This window comes from Mesoplodon bidens (genome assembly GCF_964165515.1).
Source record: "Mesoplodon bidens genome assembly, chromosome: 1".
NCBI lineage: Eukaryota > Metazoa > Chordata > Mammalia > Artiodactyla > Ziphiidae > Mesoplodon > Mesoplodon bidens.
The window spans coordinates 105131777-105151235 of record NC_138176.1 but is presented as its reverse complement, the minus strand read 5'-3'; the positions used below and the strand labels follow the sequence as shown (position 1 = coordinate 105151235).

At 44.7% G+C, this 19459-nt stretch overlaps 1 protein-coding gene across 5 annotated transcripts in view; it reads left to right on the top strand.

Annotated features, from left to right (window-relative positions):
- HTT (huntingtin) overlaps nucleotides 1-19459 on the top strand; it is a 138139-nt gene that overhangs the window by 17090 nt on the left and 101590 nt on the right. For all 5 annotated transcript variants that reach the window (XM_081229213.1, XM_081229212.1, XM_081229211.1 and 2 more), the window contains exons 3-8: nucleotides 4734-4854; nucleotides 9278-9337; nucleotides 9716-9795; nucleotides 11456-11594; nucleotides 16786-16927; nucleotides 17883-18061. In XM_081229213.1, the coding sequence (XP_081085339.1) occupies nucleotides 4734-4854; nucleotides 9278-9337; nucleotides 9716-9795; nucleotides 11456-11594; nucleotides 16786-16927; nucleotides 17883-18061 (721 nt within the window). The remainder of the gene's footprint in view (nucleotides 1-4733; nucleotides 4855-9277; nucleotides 9338-9715; nucleotides 9796-11455; nucleotides 11595-16785; nucleotides 16928-17882; nucleotides 18062-19459) is intronic.

Sequence of the window (19459 nt, the reverse complement as noted above, 5' to 3'; positions counted from 1 at the left end):
TCTCTAAATTAATCCATAAATTTAAAATGATCTTGATCAAAATTCTAGTAGAGATGTTTTTGAACTTGTTCATCTGCAAGAATAAATACATCACTGTTGCAAAGAAAATCTGAAACCATCAGTAATGTGGTGATACCTGGCGTACATGAAATTAAAATAGCTGTTAGACATTAAAGAAGGTATAGAATGGAAAGTGGGAAAGTGTATGTGTGTCTCTGTGTGTCTGAATTTATGATAAAAGTAGCATCTTGTATTGGTATGGAAATGATGAACCACTTGACTATTTAGGGGGGTATTATGTTTCTTCTTCATATTGCAAACAAACATAGGTGCCAGATTAATTACCTAAATACAAAAAAGTGAAATCATTACTATAAAAAGAGCATTGAATCTCAGGCTGTGGAATGCTAGCAGTATAAAGGAAAAAATTGTTTCATCTGGAATATAGTTCAGTATGTCAAAATCCACTTTAAACTGGAAATTACATAAATGCAACTTGGGGAAAGTATTGACAGCATATGTATCAAAGGTTTAATAGCTTCTCTAAAGAGCAGTTATAAATCATGAAGAAAAAGACTATCATCCTAATAGGAAAATAGGCAAAGTCTATGAATAGGCCTTTTGGAAAAGAAGACATGAGATGGGGCCCATGAGCATAATGGCTAACACTTACTTTGTGCTTCCTGTGGAGGCATGCTCACATTTATTAGTGATCAGTGGGATGAGACTAAAACAGAAATAACATTTTTACCTGTCAAAGTGACAAACATTAAAAAATATTCAGGATTTTTTCAGAGGTGATACAACTTTTTTAAAAGGCAATTTGGCAGACACTATCTGTTTGACTTAACTGTTTCACCTCAGGAGTTCATCCTGAGGAAGGTGTACAATGATGTGCAGTGCTATTCATCCCATTAGAAAATTAAAAATAATCTTAATGACTTACCCACAGAATTGAAAAATTAAGATACATTTATAGAAAGGAATATTAGCTAACTTTATAAAAGGTGATTTATAGATTTTTATATTTGTGACCAGAAAAGGTATTAGTAATATATTAAAAATTAAATTTAAAAAATCATGAAAGATTTTTGCTTTTGGCTAAGTGACAAGGACAGGATCTACCTTCCTGCCTAAAGCAATTGATAATGGATAAAATATATGTAACAATGGTTTTCAAGGCACCGGGCATCAGGCAGTTCTGGAAAAATGGAAAACTACTGCGATGAGCCTTATGACTTCCCCAGGTTACTGCCTGGAGGGAGTCTTCCAGCCAGGATGTGAGGAGGGGAAACCCAGGCAGAGCCCAGTGGCTGCTGAGATGGGGAGACAGAGCTGATGGCCTCAGGAGGCAGGGTGGCTGGGGCCCATTGGGGAGAATACCAGAGAGGGGAGAGCTGCACTGAGCGATCCGGGAGACCTGCAGGGGTCCCTCAGTGCCCTGGGGCTGGGGGTGGAACCACCCGAAGGGATTGGAGGGAACAGGTGCTAAACTCAGACAGGTGCAGGAAGAGCTCGTGTTCCCCCCAGCCAGAGTGGAAAGCCCCATCCTTCCTGGGGCGTTGGGTGGGCTATTCAGAAGGGTTTGCCTTCGCTACAGGGCTCACTTAGCCCTAGGCTAAGATGTCATTCCAATCCTGCCTAGTAAAGCTTAAAAGCAAAACCCAAGGTGATCATACTCTTTCAAAGTAACTTAATTGCATTCCAGAGCAAAGTTCAAGAATATTTATTGGAATTCAGAAGTATATAACACCCAACAAGATAAAAGTTACAAGGTCTGGCATCTGGTCAAAAATTATCAGGAATGCAAAGAAGCAGGAAAACGTGATTGACAGTGGAAAAAATCAATTGAAGCTGACCCAGAAATTGCACAGATGGTAAAATTTGTACACACAAACATTAAAACAGTAACTATAACTGTTCTTCTAGTTCAAGAAGCTAGAGAAAAGATTGAATATGTTAAGTAGAGCTAAGACATGAAAAAGACCTAAAATGAACCAAGGTAAGAGTAACAGTGGATTTCTCATTGGAAAAAAAAAGTGCCAGAAGTCCGTGCAACATTATCAGTGAGGTACTGAAACGGAAAAAACCCTAGAATTCTATATCCTGTAGAAACTTCTTTCTCAAAAACAAAGGTGAAAGAAAGACTTTTTCAGACTTGCAAAGACTGAAATAATCTATGTCCAGCAGGCAACTACTATAAGAAATGGGAAAGAAAGTGTTTCAGGTAGAAGGAAGATGGTACCAGATAGAAGTCTGGATCTACATAAAGGATTGGAGAGCAATGGAAATCGTAACTATAGTGGGTAAATATAAGACTTCGCTCTTACTTTTAATCTTTCAAAAATATAATTGATTGTTTACAGCAAAAATAATAATGGTGTATTTTGGGGTTTACACATAGGAGTGAAATATATGACAGCCATAGCACAAAGGGTGCAAGAGCAGAAATGGAAATGCAGTTGACCTTTGAACTACATGGTTTTGAACTGCATGGGTACACTTATATGCAGATTTTTTTCAGAAAATGCTGCAGTACTACACAATGCACGGTTGGTTGAATCTGGTTTCCAGCCTGCAGATAATTTATACTTGGGTTTTTGACTTTGGAGGGTCGGCGCCTCTAGCCCCTCCAAACTATCGATATAGGTTGTATCGATATAAAAGGATAGTAAAGGAATATTATGAACTTCAGTAACTTAGATGAAATGGACAGTTTCTTGAAAGATGAACTTCTAAAGCTCTCTCAAAAAGAAATAGACGGGCCTCCCTGGTGGCGCAGTGGTTGGGAGTCCGCCTGCCGATGCAGGGGGCACGGGTTCGTGCCCCGGTCTGGGAGGATCCCATATGCCGCGGAGCGGCTGGGCCCGTGAGCCGTGGCCGCTGGGCCTGCGCGTCCGGAGCCTGTGCTCCGCAACGGGAGAGGCCACAACAGTGAGAGGCCCGCATACCACAAAAAAAAAAAAAAAAAAAAAAAAAAAAAAAAAAAGAAATAGATAACCTAATTAGCCCTATATCTATTTTATTAACTTAAAATTAAAAAATCAATATTTGATTTAGTTATTGGAGACCTTTTAAGGATGGTTAGAAATGGTATATAAACCTACTTTTTTCTTTTTTTCTTTTTTAAAAATTGAGATATAATTGGCATATGACACTGAGTTTGAGGTGCACGTGTTGGTTTGATACATTTGTATAATGCACTATGACCGCCATAGTGTTAGCTAACATCTTTATCATGTCACATCATTATCATTTCTTTTTTTGTGTTGAGAACAGTTAAGATCTAGTCTCTTAGTAACTTTGAAGTTTAAAATACAGTATTGTTGACTATAATCACTAAGCTGTGCATTAGATCTCTAGGTTTTACTTAAGTAAACCTACTTTTTCAACTGAATTTTATGGAATCTCTATACAAATAAAATACTTCTGATGAAAATTTTGTGTTTGAATTGGGATGTGCTGTAAAAAAGATTGTTATATATCCCAGTAATTTTTTCGTATTGATTACATGTTAAAATAATGTTTTGGATATATTGGGTTAAATGAAATATATTATTAAGATTGATTTTACCTGTTTCTCTTTATTTTTATGTCTATAAGGAAGTATAAAATTGTACTTGAAGCTCACATTGTATTTCTGTAGCACCACTTTGAGCAGCGCCTGGATGCTGTGCCAGCATCCCAGGGACCCTTCCTCTTTATTCACAGCTGTATTCCACAGAGATGAGGTCTGAAATATTGCTGAGGGGTACATTTTTTTTCTTGCTCGTACTTGTTTGTTGATCACTGCTAATGTGGTTCTTTGCTTTTTCTTAGGCTCCTGGCTCTTCTGACTCTTGGTAGGAATTGTGAGGTAGAGAGAGAGTGGGGAGGAGGCCCTTTATTTCAGAGGACTCTAGACTGAGATGTTTCAAGAATAGCAGCTTTGTCCAGGGGCTGTATTACTACCAGGCCATCCTTCACTGTGCTGTGAAGTCAGTTTCATGCACATGGCCATGGGTCTCTCTCTCTTGGCTGTGTTTAGCCAATTGGATCACAACTGCCTGACAGGCTCTCTCAGTTAAACTTTTAAAAATCATTTACAAGCATCGCCTAGATTCCAGTTCTTGAGACTGATGGCGCAACAAAAACACAGCCTGACCATGATCATGTTGAGTTTGGAACATATTGAAAGCAAGATGAAAAAGGAGTAAAGGAGTTATATTGGTATATTGATTTTCTAGGTTCTGAGAATATTGTAAGAGTAGAAGTAACTTGTTGGCAGAGGGCAGATGGCTATCTGAGATTTAAGTATCTGAAGCCGTGTCTTTTTTTCTTTTTTTAAATTGAGTTAAAGTACATACAAAGCAGTGTCTTTTTAAGATTTTTTGACTAAAACAAACAAAATAAGATTGTCTTGCAAGTACACTTCTATTTTTAAGAAATTCTTAAATTTTAGAATAGTTTTAGATTTACAGAACAATTACAAAGATAGTATAGAGTGTTCCCATAAACTCCACATGCAGTTACCCAAATTATTAGCATCTTACATTACTGTGGTGCAATTACTGTGGTGCAGTTTTCACAATTAATGACTCAATATTGGTATACTGTTAGACTTAATTTTTATGTAATGTCCTTTTTTCTGTTCCAGAATCCCACATAGGATACCAGAAACTTCACTTTGTTTCGTCGTCGTGTCTTCTGAGGTTCCTTTTGGCTGTGACAGTCTCTCTTCTTTTTTTACTTAGAAATTCTCCAGAATTTCAGAAACTTCTGGGCATTGCTATGGAACTTTTTCTGCTGTGCAGTGATGATGCAGAGTCAGATGTCAGGATGGTGGCTGACGAGTGCCTCAACAAAGTCATAAAAGTAAGAGCCCTGTGGACGGTGTTCTACGAGCTGTGATCATTGTAGCTAAGAGAAGAAACCATGACTTAGGGTTCTTTTGTTTTGAGTAGCAAAGTCCCTTAGGACATCTGCACTGTTTCCATTTATGGTGTGTGGTTTGGAGGCTCTCTGCTGTGTGCCAGTGTGCCGGCTGCACCTGCCCCATCAGAGGGAGTGGGTTTGCCCTCGTGCCTGCGCAGGGCATAGGTCAGGGGTGGGCGCTGATGGTGGCCACTGGGTGCTCTTGGGGGAAACATCACTTTGTTGAGAAACCATGAGGCCTTGAGAGGCAGGGGGACGGGGAGTGGGATCTGCTTTTGGTGTCTTCGTCTCCTAAGACCTGGGTCAGGCAGTACTGTTTGCAGGTAAAGACGTGCCTTCTCTGGTAGCTTCACTGGAGTTAGTGTGACGTGACTGGAGAGATAGGAGTTCCCAGAAAAGGTTGATGAAGCCAGAAAGCCAGAGCTACCTGGGTGGTAGGTGAGGTAAGGAGAGGGCGGGGGACACCTGTCCTCTTCGCTTACTGCTTCCCAGTGCAGAGTTAGTACCCAAGATCACTGTAGCTTTAATCCACTTTTCCCTTTTTTTGTTTTCTGCTGCCATTGAAGATAAAGTCTTTCTTCCACAATTCTTACGGTGTTGGAAAACAATCCTTGTTTTTCTCATTCTGCCATTCTCCTAGTTTGTATCCTCAACCACCCTGGGCACCTTCTTCCAGGTCACCTTTGAGTGTGTGAATGAGCCTTTTGAATTTTGTGTCTAAGCTTATATGTTGTTCCCACCATAGGCTAACCAGTGCTGAGGAAGGTTCACTGACATAGTTCTTGATGCTCTCTCCAAAAACGATTTCTTGATGATGGTTAAGGAGAAAATGTATCTTGTTCCCTTCTCTGCATGGAATCCCTGCTTATTGGATCTTTCCAGTTTTTCCTGATTTTTCCCTTACTGTTTTGAGTTCCACCCATGAAATTTAGATAAGGCCACATCTTTTTATTTTCCTTGAAGGCTCTCTTCCTAGTAATACTTACTTGGCCAGATGAACCAAGAAGTCCAGCCTAACATAGGTTAGTTGAATATTTCCCTCCTTATTAGGATCTTGAAAACCAAAACTATTCTTTGGAGTCTCCCCAAGGGCTTTCTCTGGAGAGTGGTCACATTTTACATTGGCCAAGAAATTGTTCTTCATTCTTCTGTCACGGGTCCAGCTTCCTTGGGAAGACGATCACCCTTTACTGCTGCGTTAAGGAGGTGGAGCACAGGGAGGTCCTGGAGTGAAGGAGGCCTGCGCTTGAACCTGGCCTCTGCTGCTCACTGCTGAGCGGCTTCGGGAGGTGTGCTTCATTCTGCGAGCCTCAGTCTCCTTAACCATAGAGGGAGTCGGACACCGTTTTGAGGTGTGCGTGAGTGTGAGGATCGAGTGCAGTGACGTGTGTGACGGGTTAGTGTCATCTTGCCCCTTGCTGGGCCTTGGAGTGGTAAGGGGTGCTTTTACAGTGAGATTCCTGCTTCCTCAACCAGAGAGGGCGAGGGGCACGCCAGAGCCCCACTGCTCCCCGCTTTCTGGCGTGTGGATCTGTGGGCCATGCTCTCTGTGCTCGGGTGCCGGCTTCCCTGCAGACACGGGATTCTGGCTTCTCCATTGGGAGTTGCCTGGTCTTCTCCCTCCACCTGCATTTCATGTCACCACGCGCCCGCCCGCCATCCCCGCCGCCGCAGTGCTGTAGTGGCCACGGCCATTTGACCTTGTTCTCTGCCCGGCAGTGTGTGGGTACCACTCAGATGTGATGGGTCCACAGCACGTTTGGAGGTGGACTTTTTCAGTTACACTTGCTTTTCTCTAGGTCTCAACATCGTTGCTGCTTTTTTTAATTCCCGCTGGCAGGACCAGGCTAGGCTTTTTCTGATATTTCAGTTCTTGAACTCTGATCCTTAGAATCAGGAAACCTAAAGAAGTCACCACAGGTTGCCTTGGTCATGACAAGAACAGGTGAGGAGGGAAGAGAGGACAATATGACCCCAAACAAACAAACAAGGAAGGTGGTCGTTTTACATGGAGGCACATGCTGCAGAGAGAGACCTGCTTCTGTAACTGCTGTCCAGCTAGCCTGGTGTGTGTGTTTGGGGGCTTGGGCCATGGCCTGGTCAGAGCTCTAGGTGCTGGCTTCTCTTCCTGGCCACCTCCCTACTGCCTTCCTATTTCCTCTGCCTGTGTCTGGCCTCCCAGGGCAGAGGTTCCAACTGCTCATGTTACACCCCTGAGCGTAAGACGAGGTCAGTCTCTCGGAACCTCTTCTTTCTGCTTAAAGTCGGACATCCCGGGCTTCGGCTGTGCTCTGATGTCTGCTTCCTCAGGTGCGCTGGTCTTCAAGGCTAGCAGGCTGGGGGTGGGGTCAGGGTCTGGCTGATGTGCTCTCACGGTGGCACAGGAAGGACAGGCTTGGGAGAACTTGGATGGCCCTAGGCCTGGGTGTCAGAGGTGGACAGGAACACATGGATGGTCGCTTAGGAGTCAGGTCCTGGACTTGAGCCTTCTGTTTTTCAGAGTATCATTATATGCTTAGGATGAGGACCCAAGAAAATGGGGCATGCTCTGCTTTTCACTTGTGTAGCAAATGCACTGGGGATGTGCTTCAGCTGACAGCATGCTCCTGCCTTCAGATGATTTACAGTCTTGGGGAGGGGGAAGCATGTTTGTACAGGAATGGCTTAATGCGTGGTGCAAGTTCCGAGACATGCTGGCAACTCATCGTGGCGGTCAGGAAGTGGAGGTGATTTCTGTCTGGCGAGGCAGAGAAGGCTTCCTGGAGGTGGTGGCTGTTAGGTGAGTGAGGAGGTCAGGACTTTCTTAACCCCTGCAGACCCACCTAGGAGGGTGAACGTGTGTGCTAGCAGAGAATGGGAGGTGTTGAGGATCCATTCAAGGGGTTTGTACTTCATTTGGTAGAGGATGAAGAAAAGGAAGAGCTCGTGAAGATCTTTAACCTGGTCAGAGGAGTGCTTTATTTAGGAAGAGTAGCCTGGGGATGCCGTGTAGCCTACCTTGGAATGGAGAAAGACTGTGTACCCAGAATCCCCGCGGGAGGCTGAGTAACCCGGGGAGGAGAGATGGGGGCCTTTAACCAGGGAGGCCTGTGAGGCACAGGGGGCCGTCATGGGCTGGACTTGGCTGCTGTGTGTGTTCGCCTCAGTGTGAAGGTTGGGTCAGGAGCAGGGAGGGGTCAGATGGCATCTTACCATCACCCATGACTGTGAGGGCCCGTTCAGTGCTGTTGCAGGGGCTTGAGGTTTACTTTCCTCCTGTAATAAAATAGGTTTGATATTAGTTTATAAAACATGTATAAAGTAAAACAAAACTTTGATATGCCTTCTGGTTTTATTGGCAAAGTAGTGCTTTAATATATGTTTGTCCATTTTGGTGTGCTCATTTAAGGAATTTCAGTACACACTGAAACAGCAGAATTAGGATTTAAAAATTTCTGAGACATTATTTGGAACCTCGCAGAAAGTGACTCTGTTTTGATTCTCAAGCTTGCTGAACCTCCATGAGTTTTACTAAGACCAGCTTGGTTTATAGACATCACATGCTGTACATCTTAGGAAAGGAGGAGGGCTTTTCTATGGAGGCTTGGTTACGTCTTTCTGCTCTTCTTGTGGACGAGACATTGGCAATACTGTTTTGGAAGAGAGGGTTCCCATGGCTGAGAGCAGGTCACAGAAGTCTCTCCTTTCTGTCTTGAGAAGCCGTCTCCAACGTGGACTTTGTGTCACTGGTGGTGGTTGCCATCAGCCATTCTTACTGGGTTGAAATTGGCTGTGTGGCCATTTTTTGGTTTGGCCCATAAGTGAGCAGAAGGGTCAAGAAATGGCTCTGAGGAGCCTATGGTTCCAGCAGGTTCGGAGCGTTGCTGCTCCCTGGGGAGCACCCGTGTATCACTGGTGGACCAGACCTTTGGAAAGGACTTGGGCTTCTGCGTGGAGAGGAGTATTCCCACGCCAGAGCTAGGGGCTCTGATCTGGGATGTCCACCCACCGCCCTGCTGGCCCTGCAGACTCCAGGGCATTGCTAATGTTGGATCGTCCAACAGAATGTGCTTTAATTGAATGTAAGAGCTTTAGAATGAGTTTGAACTATCTACTGTTTAATTTTGATATTGTGTAGTATTTCATTGTAATGAAAGTTAAATTTTTTCCTTCCATTTTTAAAATTAAAGTGAATGACCTGTATCTAGTCTGTTTGGTAACTTCCTGCATACATACGCTTCTTTCTTAAAGAATAGATTCTTAGTTTAGTTGCTATTATATTCTACTTTGCCCCAAAATTGAAATTTTAGCTGCCTTTTAGCTTTCTTTAGAATTGCTAGTAGAATGTGTCTCCCGTGAACAAATCTCTTGTATTTTGTTGTAGGCTTTGATGGATTCTAATCTTCCAAGGTTACAGTTAGAACTCTATAAGGAAATTAAAAAGGTAGGCTTTTGTTTTCCATCATTGAAAAAGTGCTACTGATTCACTGTATTGAGCAGTGTATGTGAAATTTTATCTTTTATTTGATAAGGAAATAAATACTGTTTGGTAAAGTAGACTTTATTGTTTTACTTTTCTTCAAAAGGTTGCTCCTCATTATTTATTAGATGGGATGGGAATTAAAATGGTAGCTTTAAAAAATATCTTTATAATTGCATCCCATTAGACCTTAACATTTCAAAAGTAGTTACACATTTAAATGGCCTTTTCTCTAAAAATAGAAATTAGCAATGAAAAAAATGCTTTTGTTTATTTGAAGTCCTCTTGGTGACTCGTGTCTGCGACTCTTAAATGTAACACGCTGCTTCTTAAATCCCTCAGAACGGCGCTCCTCGGAGCCTGCGCGCTGCCCTGTGGAGGTTTGCCGAGCTGGCTCACCTCGTTCGGCCTCAGAAATGCAGGTAAAGTGGACACTCTGGGTTATTACTGTTATTCTTATTTTGGGTGGGGGACCAGCTCCGGTGGATTCTTGCCATCTTGGCTGAAATGTCATTTCTCTAAAGGTCTTCCCTGTCCACTCTGTCTGAAGCTGCCCACCTCTACCTCTCCAGCTGCAGTACAGGTTGTCCTGATCCTTTTCCTGCGTAAAACTTACGGCTCTCAGGAATACTGTCGCACACTTCATCAGCGTGCTTGTTCGTTTTCTATCCCACCCTCCCCCGAGAGCTGTAGGAGATGCACGTCTCAGGACAGTGGGGGCATCCCTGTCTGGTCCCTGCTGCAGCCCAACACTGATAACGGCGTCTGCACGTGGTACTTGCCGAAAAGATACTTGCCGGGTGGTTGAAGGTTGAGTACCACCTCATTGTTGCTTACTCTAGGGATTATAGAAAACTATGCCTTTGTCTATTATGTGGGTTAAAAATATGAGTGTTAAACTGTGAATAAAGTTTTGACTGAGTGAACCAGTTGTATCTTAATGGATTGAAAAACAAAAGAAGGGCCACAGTTTTCAACTCCTTCCTTCTCTCCTTCGCTGGCAAGATGTGCTGACATCCGTGGAGCCCTTGGCTCTGTCCCCGAGGAACTGGTGGAATGGCAGAAACCCTCTCTTTTAATACGAAACAGTGATCTATTCCACTGAGCCTGACTGTAATAAGAGTCTTACATGATTGCGGACATACAGTCACTAAGAAAATTTCTTTTTATATAACCTTTTTCTTTTACTATCCTTGTTTTGAAAACTTTGTTATATTTCTGAAGCAATACATCCCCAGTTCTCCACATAGAAGCCGAAGTGACCTTAAAAAAATATGATTGGGTCATGTCATTCCTTTACTTAAACTCTTTACTCATTTCCCAGAGCAGTTCAGATAAATCCAGACTCCTTACCAAGGCCCAGGGAGATCTGGCCCCCAGTGGCCCCCGTCACCTCAAACACTCCGTTGACTCATTGGCCTGACTTCTTTGAAAAGTTGGGCATGTCTTCCTTCTGATGTCTGTTTTGTTTTCCCTTGGGTCATCTCCTTAGAAGGGCCTGCCTCCCTCCCTGTACAGTCCCAGGGGTACGCCTGCTTGCTGCCCGTCTCTGCCACTAGAGGACGCCGCCTTCGCCACCGAGTGCTTGTCCCGTGGCTTCGGCTTATCTGTCCTGTGACTGCTCCTCTTCAGTCCTGCGTGGTCTGCTACTTCTCTGTAGAGGGCCAGGCTTCTCTCTAAGGCCTTATTCAGTTTCAATGCTTAGAAAAAATTTTGTAATGCTCCCTTTTCAAGAAAGCTTTATTCTTAATTCTTTATTTTTTAAATGGTGTTTTCTTATATTATGTTATTTTCTAATTTAAAATCTGATTATTTTAATAACTATTATAATTTACTGCAAAGAATTTTTAAAACAAGCTTTTGAGAGTCGTGTGTGACTAGAGGAGAAATGAAGGATGAGAGCCTCCCAGCATTTGGGCTTCATCTGCCTTTAGTCTTCTAGCAGAGGTTTGTTTACCTTCCAGGAAGGACTCTTTTGCATGTAAAAACTGGTTTTTCCCTAACAGACACTGAACTAATCGCTTGTGTTTCTCATTAAGGTAGGCCCTGGAAGAGTAATTAGTGTCCCTCTCACATGTGCAGGCCTTACTTGGTAAACCTTTTGCCTTGCCTGACTCGCACAAGCAAGAGACCCGAGGAGTCTGTCCAGGAGACCTTGGCTGCAGCTGTCCCTAAGATTATGGCTTCTTTTGGCAATTTTGCAAACGACAATGAAATTAAGGTATGATTACTGCCTCAAGTCGCAAGCGTGGGAGTTGGGCTTTTGCACAGGCAGGCATTTGAGAGTACTTCTTGAGTTAGGCTGTGCTTCATAATTTAGTTTAAAATCTTTTGAGCTCTTTGGAGGCACACTGAGAGTTTCTTTCCACTTCTGCTTTCTTATTGTGGGGGAAAAGAGGAATAGGGAGATGGTTTATAGATGCAAAATCAAAAGGCATTTTGCCAGAGCAGACTGGTTTGGGGGTATAAGATTGACTGCTTAGCCTGGCTGAAGAAAGGCCACTGTCCCTGGACTGCAGGTAGGAGAAAGCTCACCGATGATGCCTTGTGCATACGAATGCCCTGCAGCCGTCGGGGACCACTCAACTTCCTGTTTGTTTTTGCCCCAACCAGCAACCTTCAAACCCTCTTCAGTGTTTTGTCTATAATGTCCAGAAATCATGACCCTGTCACATGGTCTGAGGATTACAGATTCTTGACTTCCTCCTTTTAGTGGGTCAGTCCTGTGTTAGTGTTTTTCTTGGTATTTCCCGCCACATTTCTAAATAACTTGCTTATACTGCTGGTTTTGGATTTTTTTATTTTTTACAATGGAAAAGATGAATTCAGCTCTAACCCTTCTTCCCTCTTTTTACTACAGTTATATCAGTATTCATTGTGTACATTATTATGCCTAAGTAAATAGTCACAGCTAGTTATGTTCTGTGCCATGGTTATGTTTCCTTGTATAACTTTTTGGTATTTCCAGAGTCAGTAATTGCCTCTTTTTCATTTACTTATTATTCTTTGGCAATTTCCGTCTTCTCACACCTCCCACCGGCGCTGTGTGTCTCAGTTCAGTTGTGCACATGATGGGTAGTTTCCTGGACCCGTTTCCTCCACTGGGGTCGTCCTGGGCTCTGCAGCTGCTGCTCCAGCCTGGTCAGGGCGCCCCTTAGGTCTGTCACACAGTCATGTCTTGGCTCCCTTGTCCGATGCCTGATTCCTGGCTGCCATGTCTTTGTCTCTCTAGGCTTACTCCTGGAGAGGGGGCTTCCTGAGAAAGGATAACTGGCAAGTAAATTGTTTGAGATTCTGCATTAGTGAAAATGCCTTGATTTCTCCCTCACACTTGGCTGGGTGTAGAGTTCTAGGGTGGAAATTGTCTCCCCTTAGGAATGTACAGGCTTTGATTTGCCCCTTTGTCTCATAGTCTCCGGCGGGGCATCCGAGAAGTCGAATGACCTGATCTCTTAGCCTCTGAATGTGTCCTTCTCTAGAAGGTTTTTACTGTTTTGTGTAGGGGGGAGTGCTGGGTGATTGATAGACCTTTTAATTTGGAACGTTCTAGCCTTCAGTTCTGGAAGATGTCCTTATATTTCTCTGACAATTTCCCCCCTTTATTTTCTCTGTGCTGTCTTTCTGAAATTTGTTAGTTAGCTGTTGGTCCTCCTGGACTGATGTACATTTGTATTATCTTTTGTTTCTATTTTCCATTTCTTTTTTCTGTACTTTTCTAGGAGATGTCCACCTCAAACTCTTCTCTGGAATTTTTGTTCCTGCTGTGTTATTAATTTCTGAGAGCTTTCTTCTGTTCAGAATGTTCATGTTTTCTGGCACCCTCTTCTTGTTTCATGAATACACTCTTTTATCTTTCTGAGGATACTGATGATAGTTTCTTGACAACTTCCTTTGACCTCCACGTTGTATGTTTCTTCTGACTTCCTCTGTTCTATTTCCTGTCTTTCTCTTTTATGTCAGCAGTTGTCCGCATAGATTTGAGTGAGCCCCTAAAAAGCTTATTGGAAGCAAGTGTGTGGCAAGCTTTGTCCCCTGGTGGACTTCCTCAGGTAATGGGTGGTGAACCTGCTTTTCCACTGTGGGTCTTTAAATGTCAGTGTCAGTAAGTCTTTTCCTCTTGGGCCAGTCAATATCTCTATAGAAAAATCCCTCATTCTCCTGCTTGGAGGCATCAGCCCAGCTGTATTTGTCCTGAGACCCTTGGATGGAATGGTGCTAACAGTCTCACTGGTCAGAATGCAGACTTCTTCCTAATTTCTGTTTTCTGTCTGTGCCTCGTGTCTGTCCTCAGCTGTGGCCGCATCTCTGGGGATTCCCTGTCTCTGCGGGAGATGGGGAGGTGAAGACCACATCCTGGGCTGCCTGGGTGGGAGAGGGGCTTGGCAGTTTCCCCAAGGAGCTGTTAGATGAGCAGCTGTTTCATCCCTATATCCACGCCACTTTCAGATGTCTCTGGTACTCCTAAGCCTGAGCTTTTCTTGGATTTCTGTGGCTTGAGTGAGCTTGCCTTTGGTTGGTGGCTTTCAGCCCTTCTCCCCAGCTCCCAGAAAGGCTTGGTGGGAACTTCTGCCTGAGGGCTGCAAATCAGTCAGTTACCACTTGTTTACTTTCTAGCTTCCAAAATTTGCTAATGCCTCTAGCCTGCCCTTGTCCCTGTTCTGTTCTTTTTGTCCTTGTGAGTTTATGCCTTTTAAACCTTGTACATGTGATTCTGGTGGGGTGTCTGGGAAGTAGAGGTTCTCGTGTCCAGTACAGCATGTTTGATCAGAAGTTTCCTAACAGGGGCCCTGCTGTGTTATTCTCAGGGTTGCCTGTTAAATATTGAGACTCCCGAACCTTTTATTTGACTGGTGTGTAATGTACATACAAGAAGCATGTAAATCATACATGTACTCCTTGATGAGTGGTCACAAAGCAAATCTGCCCTTGCGGCCACTGCCTAGGTCTGGACCTATGGAGTATTACCGGCACCCAGGAGCCTCCGCACCCTCTCCCTGTCACTACTCCCTCCTTCCTCCACAGGGCTGATCACTGACCTGGCTTCTAATGCCAGAGGGTCTGTTTTTAAATTGTAAATATGTAGGACCATACAGTATGTATGCTTTTCATCTGGTTTCTTTTGCTCAGCACTAAGCTCGTGAGATTCTCCCATGTCACTGCGTGTGTCGCTAGATCCTGCGGTTTTTCGGAGCTGTGTACTGTTCCCTCGGATGAATGTGCTTCAGCTCAGCATTTTACTGCAGCTGGACCTTGGGTCGTTTGTAGTATTGACTGTCGCGAGCGTCGCTGCTGTGCCTGTCCTTGTACGTGTCTCTTGGAGCACAGGTTGTGATGGCTAGAAACGGAGATTGTGGGGTGTGTATATGTCATGTTCGGTAGATGCCTCCAAACAGCTTTTCTCAGTGGACGCACGAGCTTACGCCTCATCGGTGGTGTGTGCGAATTCCAGCAGCTCCCTGTCCTCACAGAATTGGAATTTTGGTCATTTTAAGTTTAGCCATCTGCTGAGTGTGTTCTGGAGTCACAGTTTGGTTTAATTTCCATTTACACTCCCTAAGTTCTCTTGACTCTGAAGTGGAATGAAGTACTCTTAAATATATGTCCTGCCTATGTTTAGAAAAGTGGAGCTATCTGCCCTGTAGTCTAGCGCACTTCCTCCTCTTATGAGAAGAGCTTTTAAGGATGGTCTAGGTAACCTCCGGCCAGCAGCCTTCTACAGGGCATTCTCGGGATTGTGGGACTTAGACCCAAGAAAGCCCCCTCGAGCTCTCATTCCATTTTACTATTATTCCAAACTTTAAGTTCACCATGGGCTGACTCTTCATAGTAATGTTTAGCTTTCATTCTGCTTAGAAGTTTGGACTAATATAGGAGGATTCTTTATTTACCGTTTCACTGGTGTGTGTGTGTGTGTTCTCACTCAAAGGAGTTCTTTAAGATGTGTCTTTCCTTGAAGCTAAAAAAGTTTGTCAGAGATAAGTTGAGTGGTTTCTCCGGGTATTGTCTCTGGGGAGAAACTGGAGGCCACAATCTACTAAGGGTGTCCTGTGGCCGGGGGTCTGGTCCTCCACCTCTCTGGTTCCAGAGGTCTAATCTGTGAATTCACTGAGCGTTGATGAGCCTCTGAGAACCAGTTTATGCCAACACGCAGTTAGGGAGAAGCTTGTTTAAGTCAGATGCCAGTCTGTTAATTGGCTGCTCTTTTGCCGATGGTTAGACTTCCCCCGGTAGGGCCCCAGTGGTGTCCCTGACTTGCTCAGCGAGGCTCCGTACATGCCCAACAGTAACTGGGCCAAATCATTGCTCAGAGCATAGTTTAGAATGAAGGGAAATAGACGTTCTTAAATAACGTAGTCACCAAACTCCTGCAGCTGGATGGTCACCCCCTTTCATTCTTTGGATATTTTTGTGAAGACTTAAACGGTCATCGTTAGCACTATAGCACCCCTAGAATTATAGCACCCCTCCTTTGGGTTTTCTTGGAGGCACGGTAACAAGTTTTATTCTCTGATTTCTTAGGAAAATAGCTGTGAGGAGTGTGTGGTCTCAGCTCAGTTACGTTGCACACGTTTTCCAGACCTGAGACTGTCTCTTGGTGGCATTAGCAGCACGTTTACAAGCCGTCGTTCAGGCTGGGACCTTGCTGTGATTGACTAGCGCTTTTCTCCTGGACTTCATTATTTGTTGTGGTTTTTTTTTTTTTACTGCATTTATTTTACGTAGTGTTATACACTGACCCTGGCCCCAACTATTGTGGGGACACCTTTTCTAGAAGTGAAGGCTTTTACTCTCGTGTAGGGACATAGATGCTGAGCAAGTCCCTGCTCAGTTTATAAGGAAATAAATCGACTACATATTTGCAAACTGCTCTGACATATGCCAGATTTGGTGTGCTTCCATTCAGCTCTAGGAAGGTCTCATATTGTTAATACTTTATACTCTGCAAGAATTTGGAGCAAGTTATGCTTTTTGAAATACATGATGGTTTCTTTTTCTTTTTTTAAAAAATAAATTTATTTATTTTATTTTATTTATCTTTGACTGCGTTGGGTCTTTGTTGCTGCGTGCGGGCTTTCTCTAGTTGCAGTGAGCAGGGGCTACTCTTCGTTGCGGTGTGCGGGCCTCTCATTGTAGTGGCTTCTCTTGTTATGGAGCATGGGCTTTAGGCAGGCAGGCTTCAGTAGTTGTGGCACACAGGCTCAGTAGTTGTGGCTCGTTGGCTCTAGAGTGCAGGCTCAGTAGCTGTGGTGCATGGGCTTAGTTGATCCGCGGCATGTGGGATCTTTCCGGACCAGGGCTCGAACACGTGTCCCCTGCATTGGCAGGCGGATTCTTAACCACTGCACCAGGGAAGCCCATGATGAGTTTCACAGGAGCTTCATCTTCTGTCTACTTGGACTTTGCTTCCACAGGTTCTGTTAAAGGCTTTCATAGCGAATCTGAAGTCCAGCTCTCCTACCGTGCGGCGGACAGCGGCCAGCTCGGCGGTGAGCATCTGCCAGCACTCCAGGAGGACGCAGTACTTTTACAGCTGGCTGCTCAGTGTGCTCTTAGGTAAGGCGCAGGCCTGTTAGTGATTCTCCCTGTGCGGGGGTGGTCACTAGTGTTTACTTGAGACAGGCCTTTGAAATTCTTTAAAATCAGGCAGCCCCTCAGCTTCTGGACCAGGCCCTTTAGCCCTGGCTGGCTGTTAAATGTGAACGAGCCCCCACGGGGTCTGGGTGAGGGTCCGGAGAAGGCTCCTCCTCCTCGGTGCAGTGGTGTGGATGCGGCTGGGCCCTCGGACAGCTGGCGGGGCAGTGGGCGGGAGCCTTCCCGGGTCTGGCCCTCTGGGCAGCACACCGCACCACCTCTGCGGAGGCCCTGAGTGCAGGGAGTCCCTGTGGCCGGAAACTGAGGCTCAGGTCCCTGTGAGGGGCCTCTCTGGACGGGTGTAGGCCTGGTGAAGGCTTCTCCTCTACTGGGGGCAATTGTGGAAATCCGTGCTGGCAGGTGCTGCCGGGAGCACGTGGACAGTCGACGTGAAAGAGCTGCCTGGCTTTCAGAGGCAGTGAAACTCACTCACTGTGCAGGGCCTTGCTGAACTGCGGCTTTAAATGTTGCCCCGTAGAGCCACTCCTGGATTTTGACTGCTACCGTAATGTTTGTGCCATCTGTATCCCTCCCTGCCAGCCTCACGATAGGGTTCTTTTTTTTTTTTTTTTTTTTTTTTTGTGGTACACGGGCCTCTCACTGCTGTGGCCTCTCCCGTTGCGGAGCACAGGCTCCGGACGCGCAGGCTCAGCGGCCATGGCTCACGGGCCCAGTTGCTCCGCGGCATGTGGGATCTTCCCGGACCGGGACCCGAACCCGTGTCCCCTGCATCGGCAGGCGGACTCTCAACCACTGCGCCACCAGGGAAGCCCCTCACGATAGGGTTCTGCTTTGGATCTCTTCCTGTTAACAAAGGATGCCACGAGTCTCCCAGCAGCGAATCCGATGTGACAAAATCTTGTTGCTGCCTTTATAGGTTTGCTGGTTCCCGTGGAGGAGGAGCACTCCACCCTTCTGATTCTCGGAGTGCTGCTCACATTGAGGTATTTGGTGCCCTTGCTGCAGCAGCAGGTCAAGGACACAAGCCTGAAAGGCAGCTTTGGGGTGACACGGAAAGAGATGGAGGTCTCTCCCTCGACGGAGCAGCTTGTCCAGGTAGGCACCCCGTGCTTTACTCTAGTGCTTGTGCACACGTGACCAACGTTCAGAGACTCAACTAATTTGGAAGAGAAGTGGCAGAGCCGAGGCTTAAGAGTGTGGACTCTGGAGCCAGACCCTGTGGTTCAGATCCTAGGTCATGACCCCGGCTACTCGACCTGTGTGTGGTAGTGATGTCAGATAAAAATGAAGGCGTCCCTTTACAAGGTCACCGAGGGTACTGTTTACGTAGACCTGCTCGAAGCAAACCCCAACCATCGTATTATTTTATCTGCAACTATTTCATATGTGCCCCTATAGATGAGGACTCTTTTTAAAAATTTTAATGACAATGCCCTTGTCATACCTAAAAAAAAGAACACTTTCTTAACATCAAATACCCACGTATCCCCTGTCAGTTTTTTCTTCTGCTCTTTGGAATCAGTATCCAAATAAGATTGGTTGATAAGGATTGTGATTCTCTTTGATCTTATGGTTGCCTTCTATCCCCATTTTTCCCTTAGAGTTCATTTTTTGAAGAAACAGATTGTCCTGTGGAACTCCCGGCAATCTGATTTTTTATTAATTGACTCTCCGTTGTATAAATTAACATGTTTCTTTGTTGTCTGTATTTCCTGTAAACCAATAACTGGAGCTAGAGACTTGTCAGATTTGGTGCATATTTTATAATATACGTAATATCTGAGTTCGGTAGTACCTGTACAGTATTTTAAAATAAATATTATTGGAGTTGCATGCTCAGAATTTTTTTCTGATTTTTTTAAAAAAGAAGACTGCTTAGTCAAAAGTTTGGAGACCATTGGTCTAGTGGGGGAAGCAAGCAAACAGTTACTAAATAGCAAGGCAGGGGGTATAGGGTACTGTAGAGTACATGGCGGGGGGCAGGGGGTGTGCATGACCAAGGTCAGGGAGGCATGCTGGGCAGGCTGTTAGGAGCTGATGCTTTTGCGTGAGTAGGATTTGACCAGACACAGGGAGTTAGGAGAAGAGAGTTTTATAGACAGAAGCTACAGCCTTTGCCAAGTCCACAGAGTGAGAGAGTGAGAGTGTGCGGGTGAGGGTGAGCTGGGTCCTGTAAAGGTCTCCAGGCTTTCTCACAGGTCAGTAGGGGTGCTGGGGGAAGATGCGGCTAGAGGGATATTGAAAACTGTGTTAAACTAAGAGAGCAGTAATCCTGGGAGGATGGAGTGAAGGGGTATGGGATGTGGTGCTTAATTACTTACAGATTTTCTTAATAGTTAATGTTTCTTCCACATGGTTAAACAACATGGCACCTTGTTGCATTAGCAAGCTAGATAAGATTGTCTCTAAAACATATCTAATCTATTTTCTTTTGACTGTTGGCCATTTTGAATTACATTATTTTGATTAAGAAGTTCAACTCAGCTAATGTAA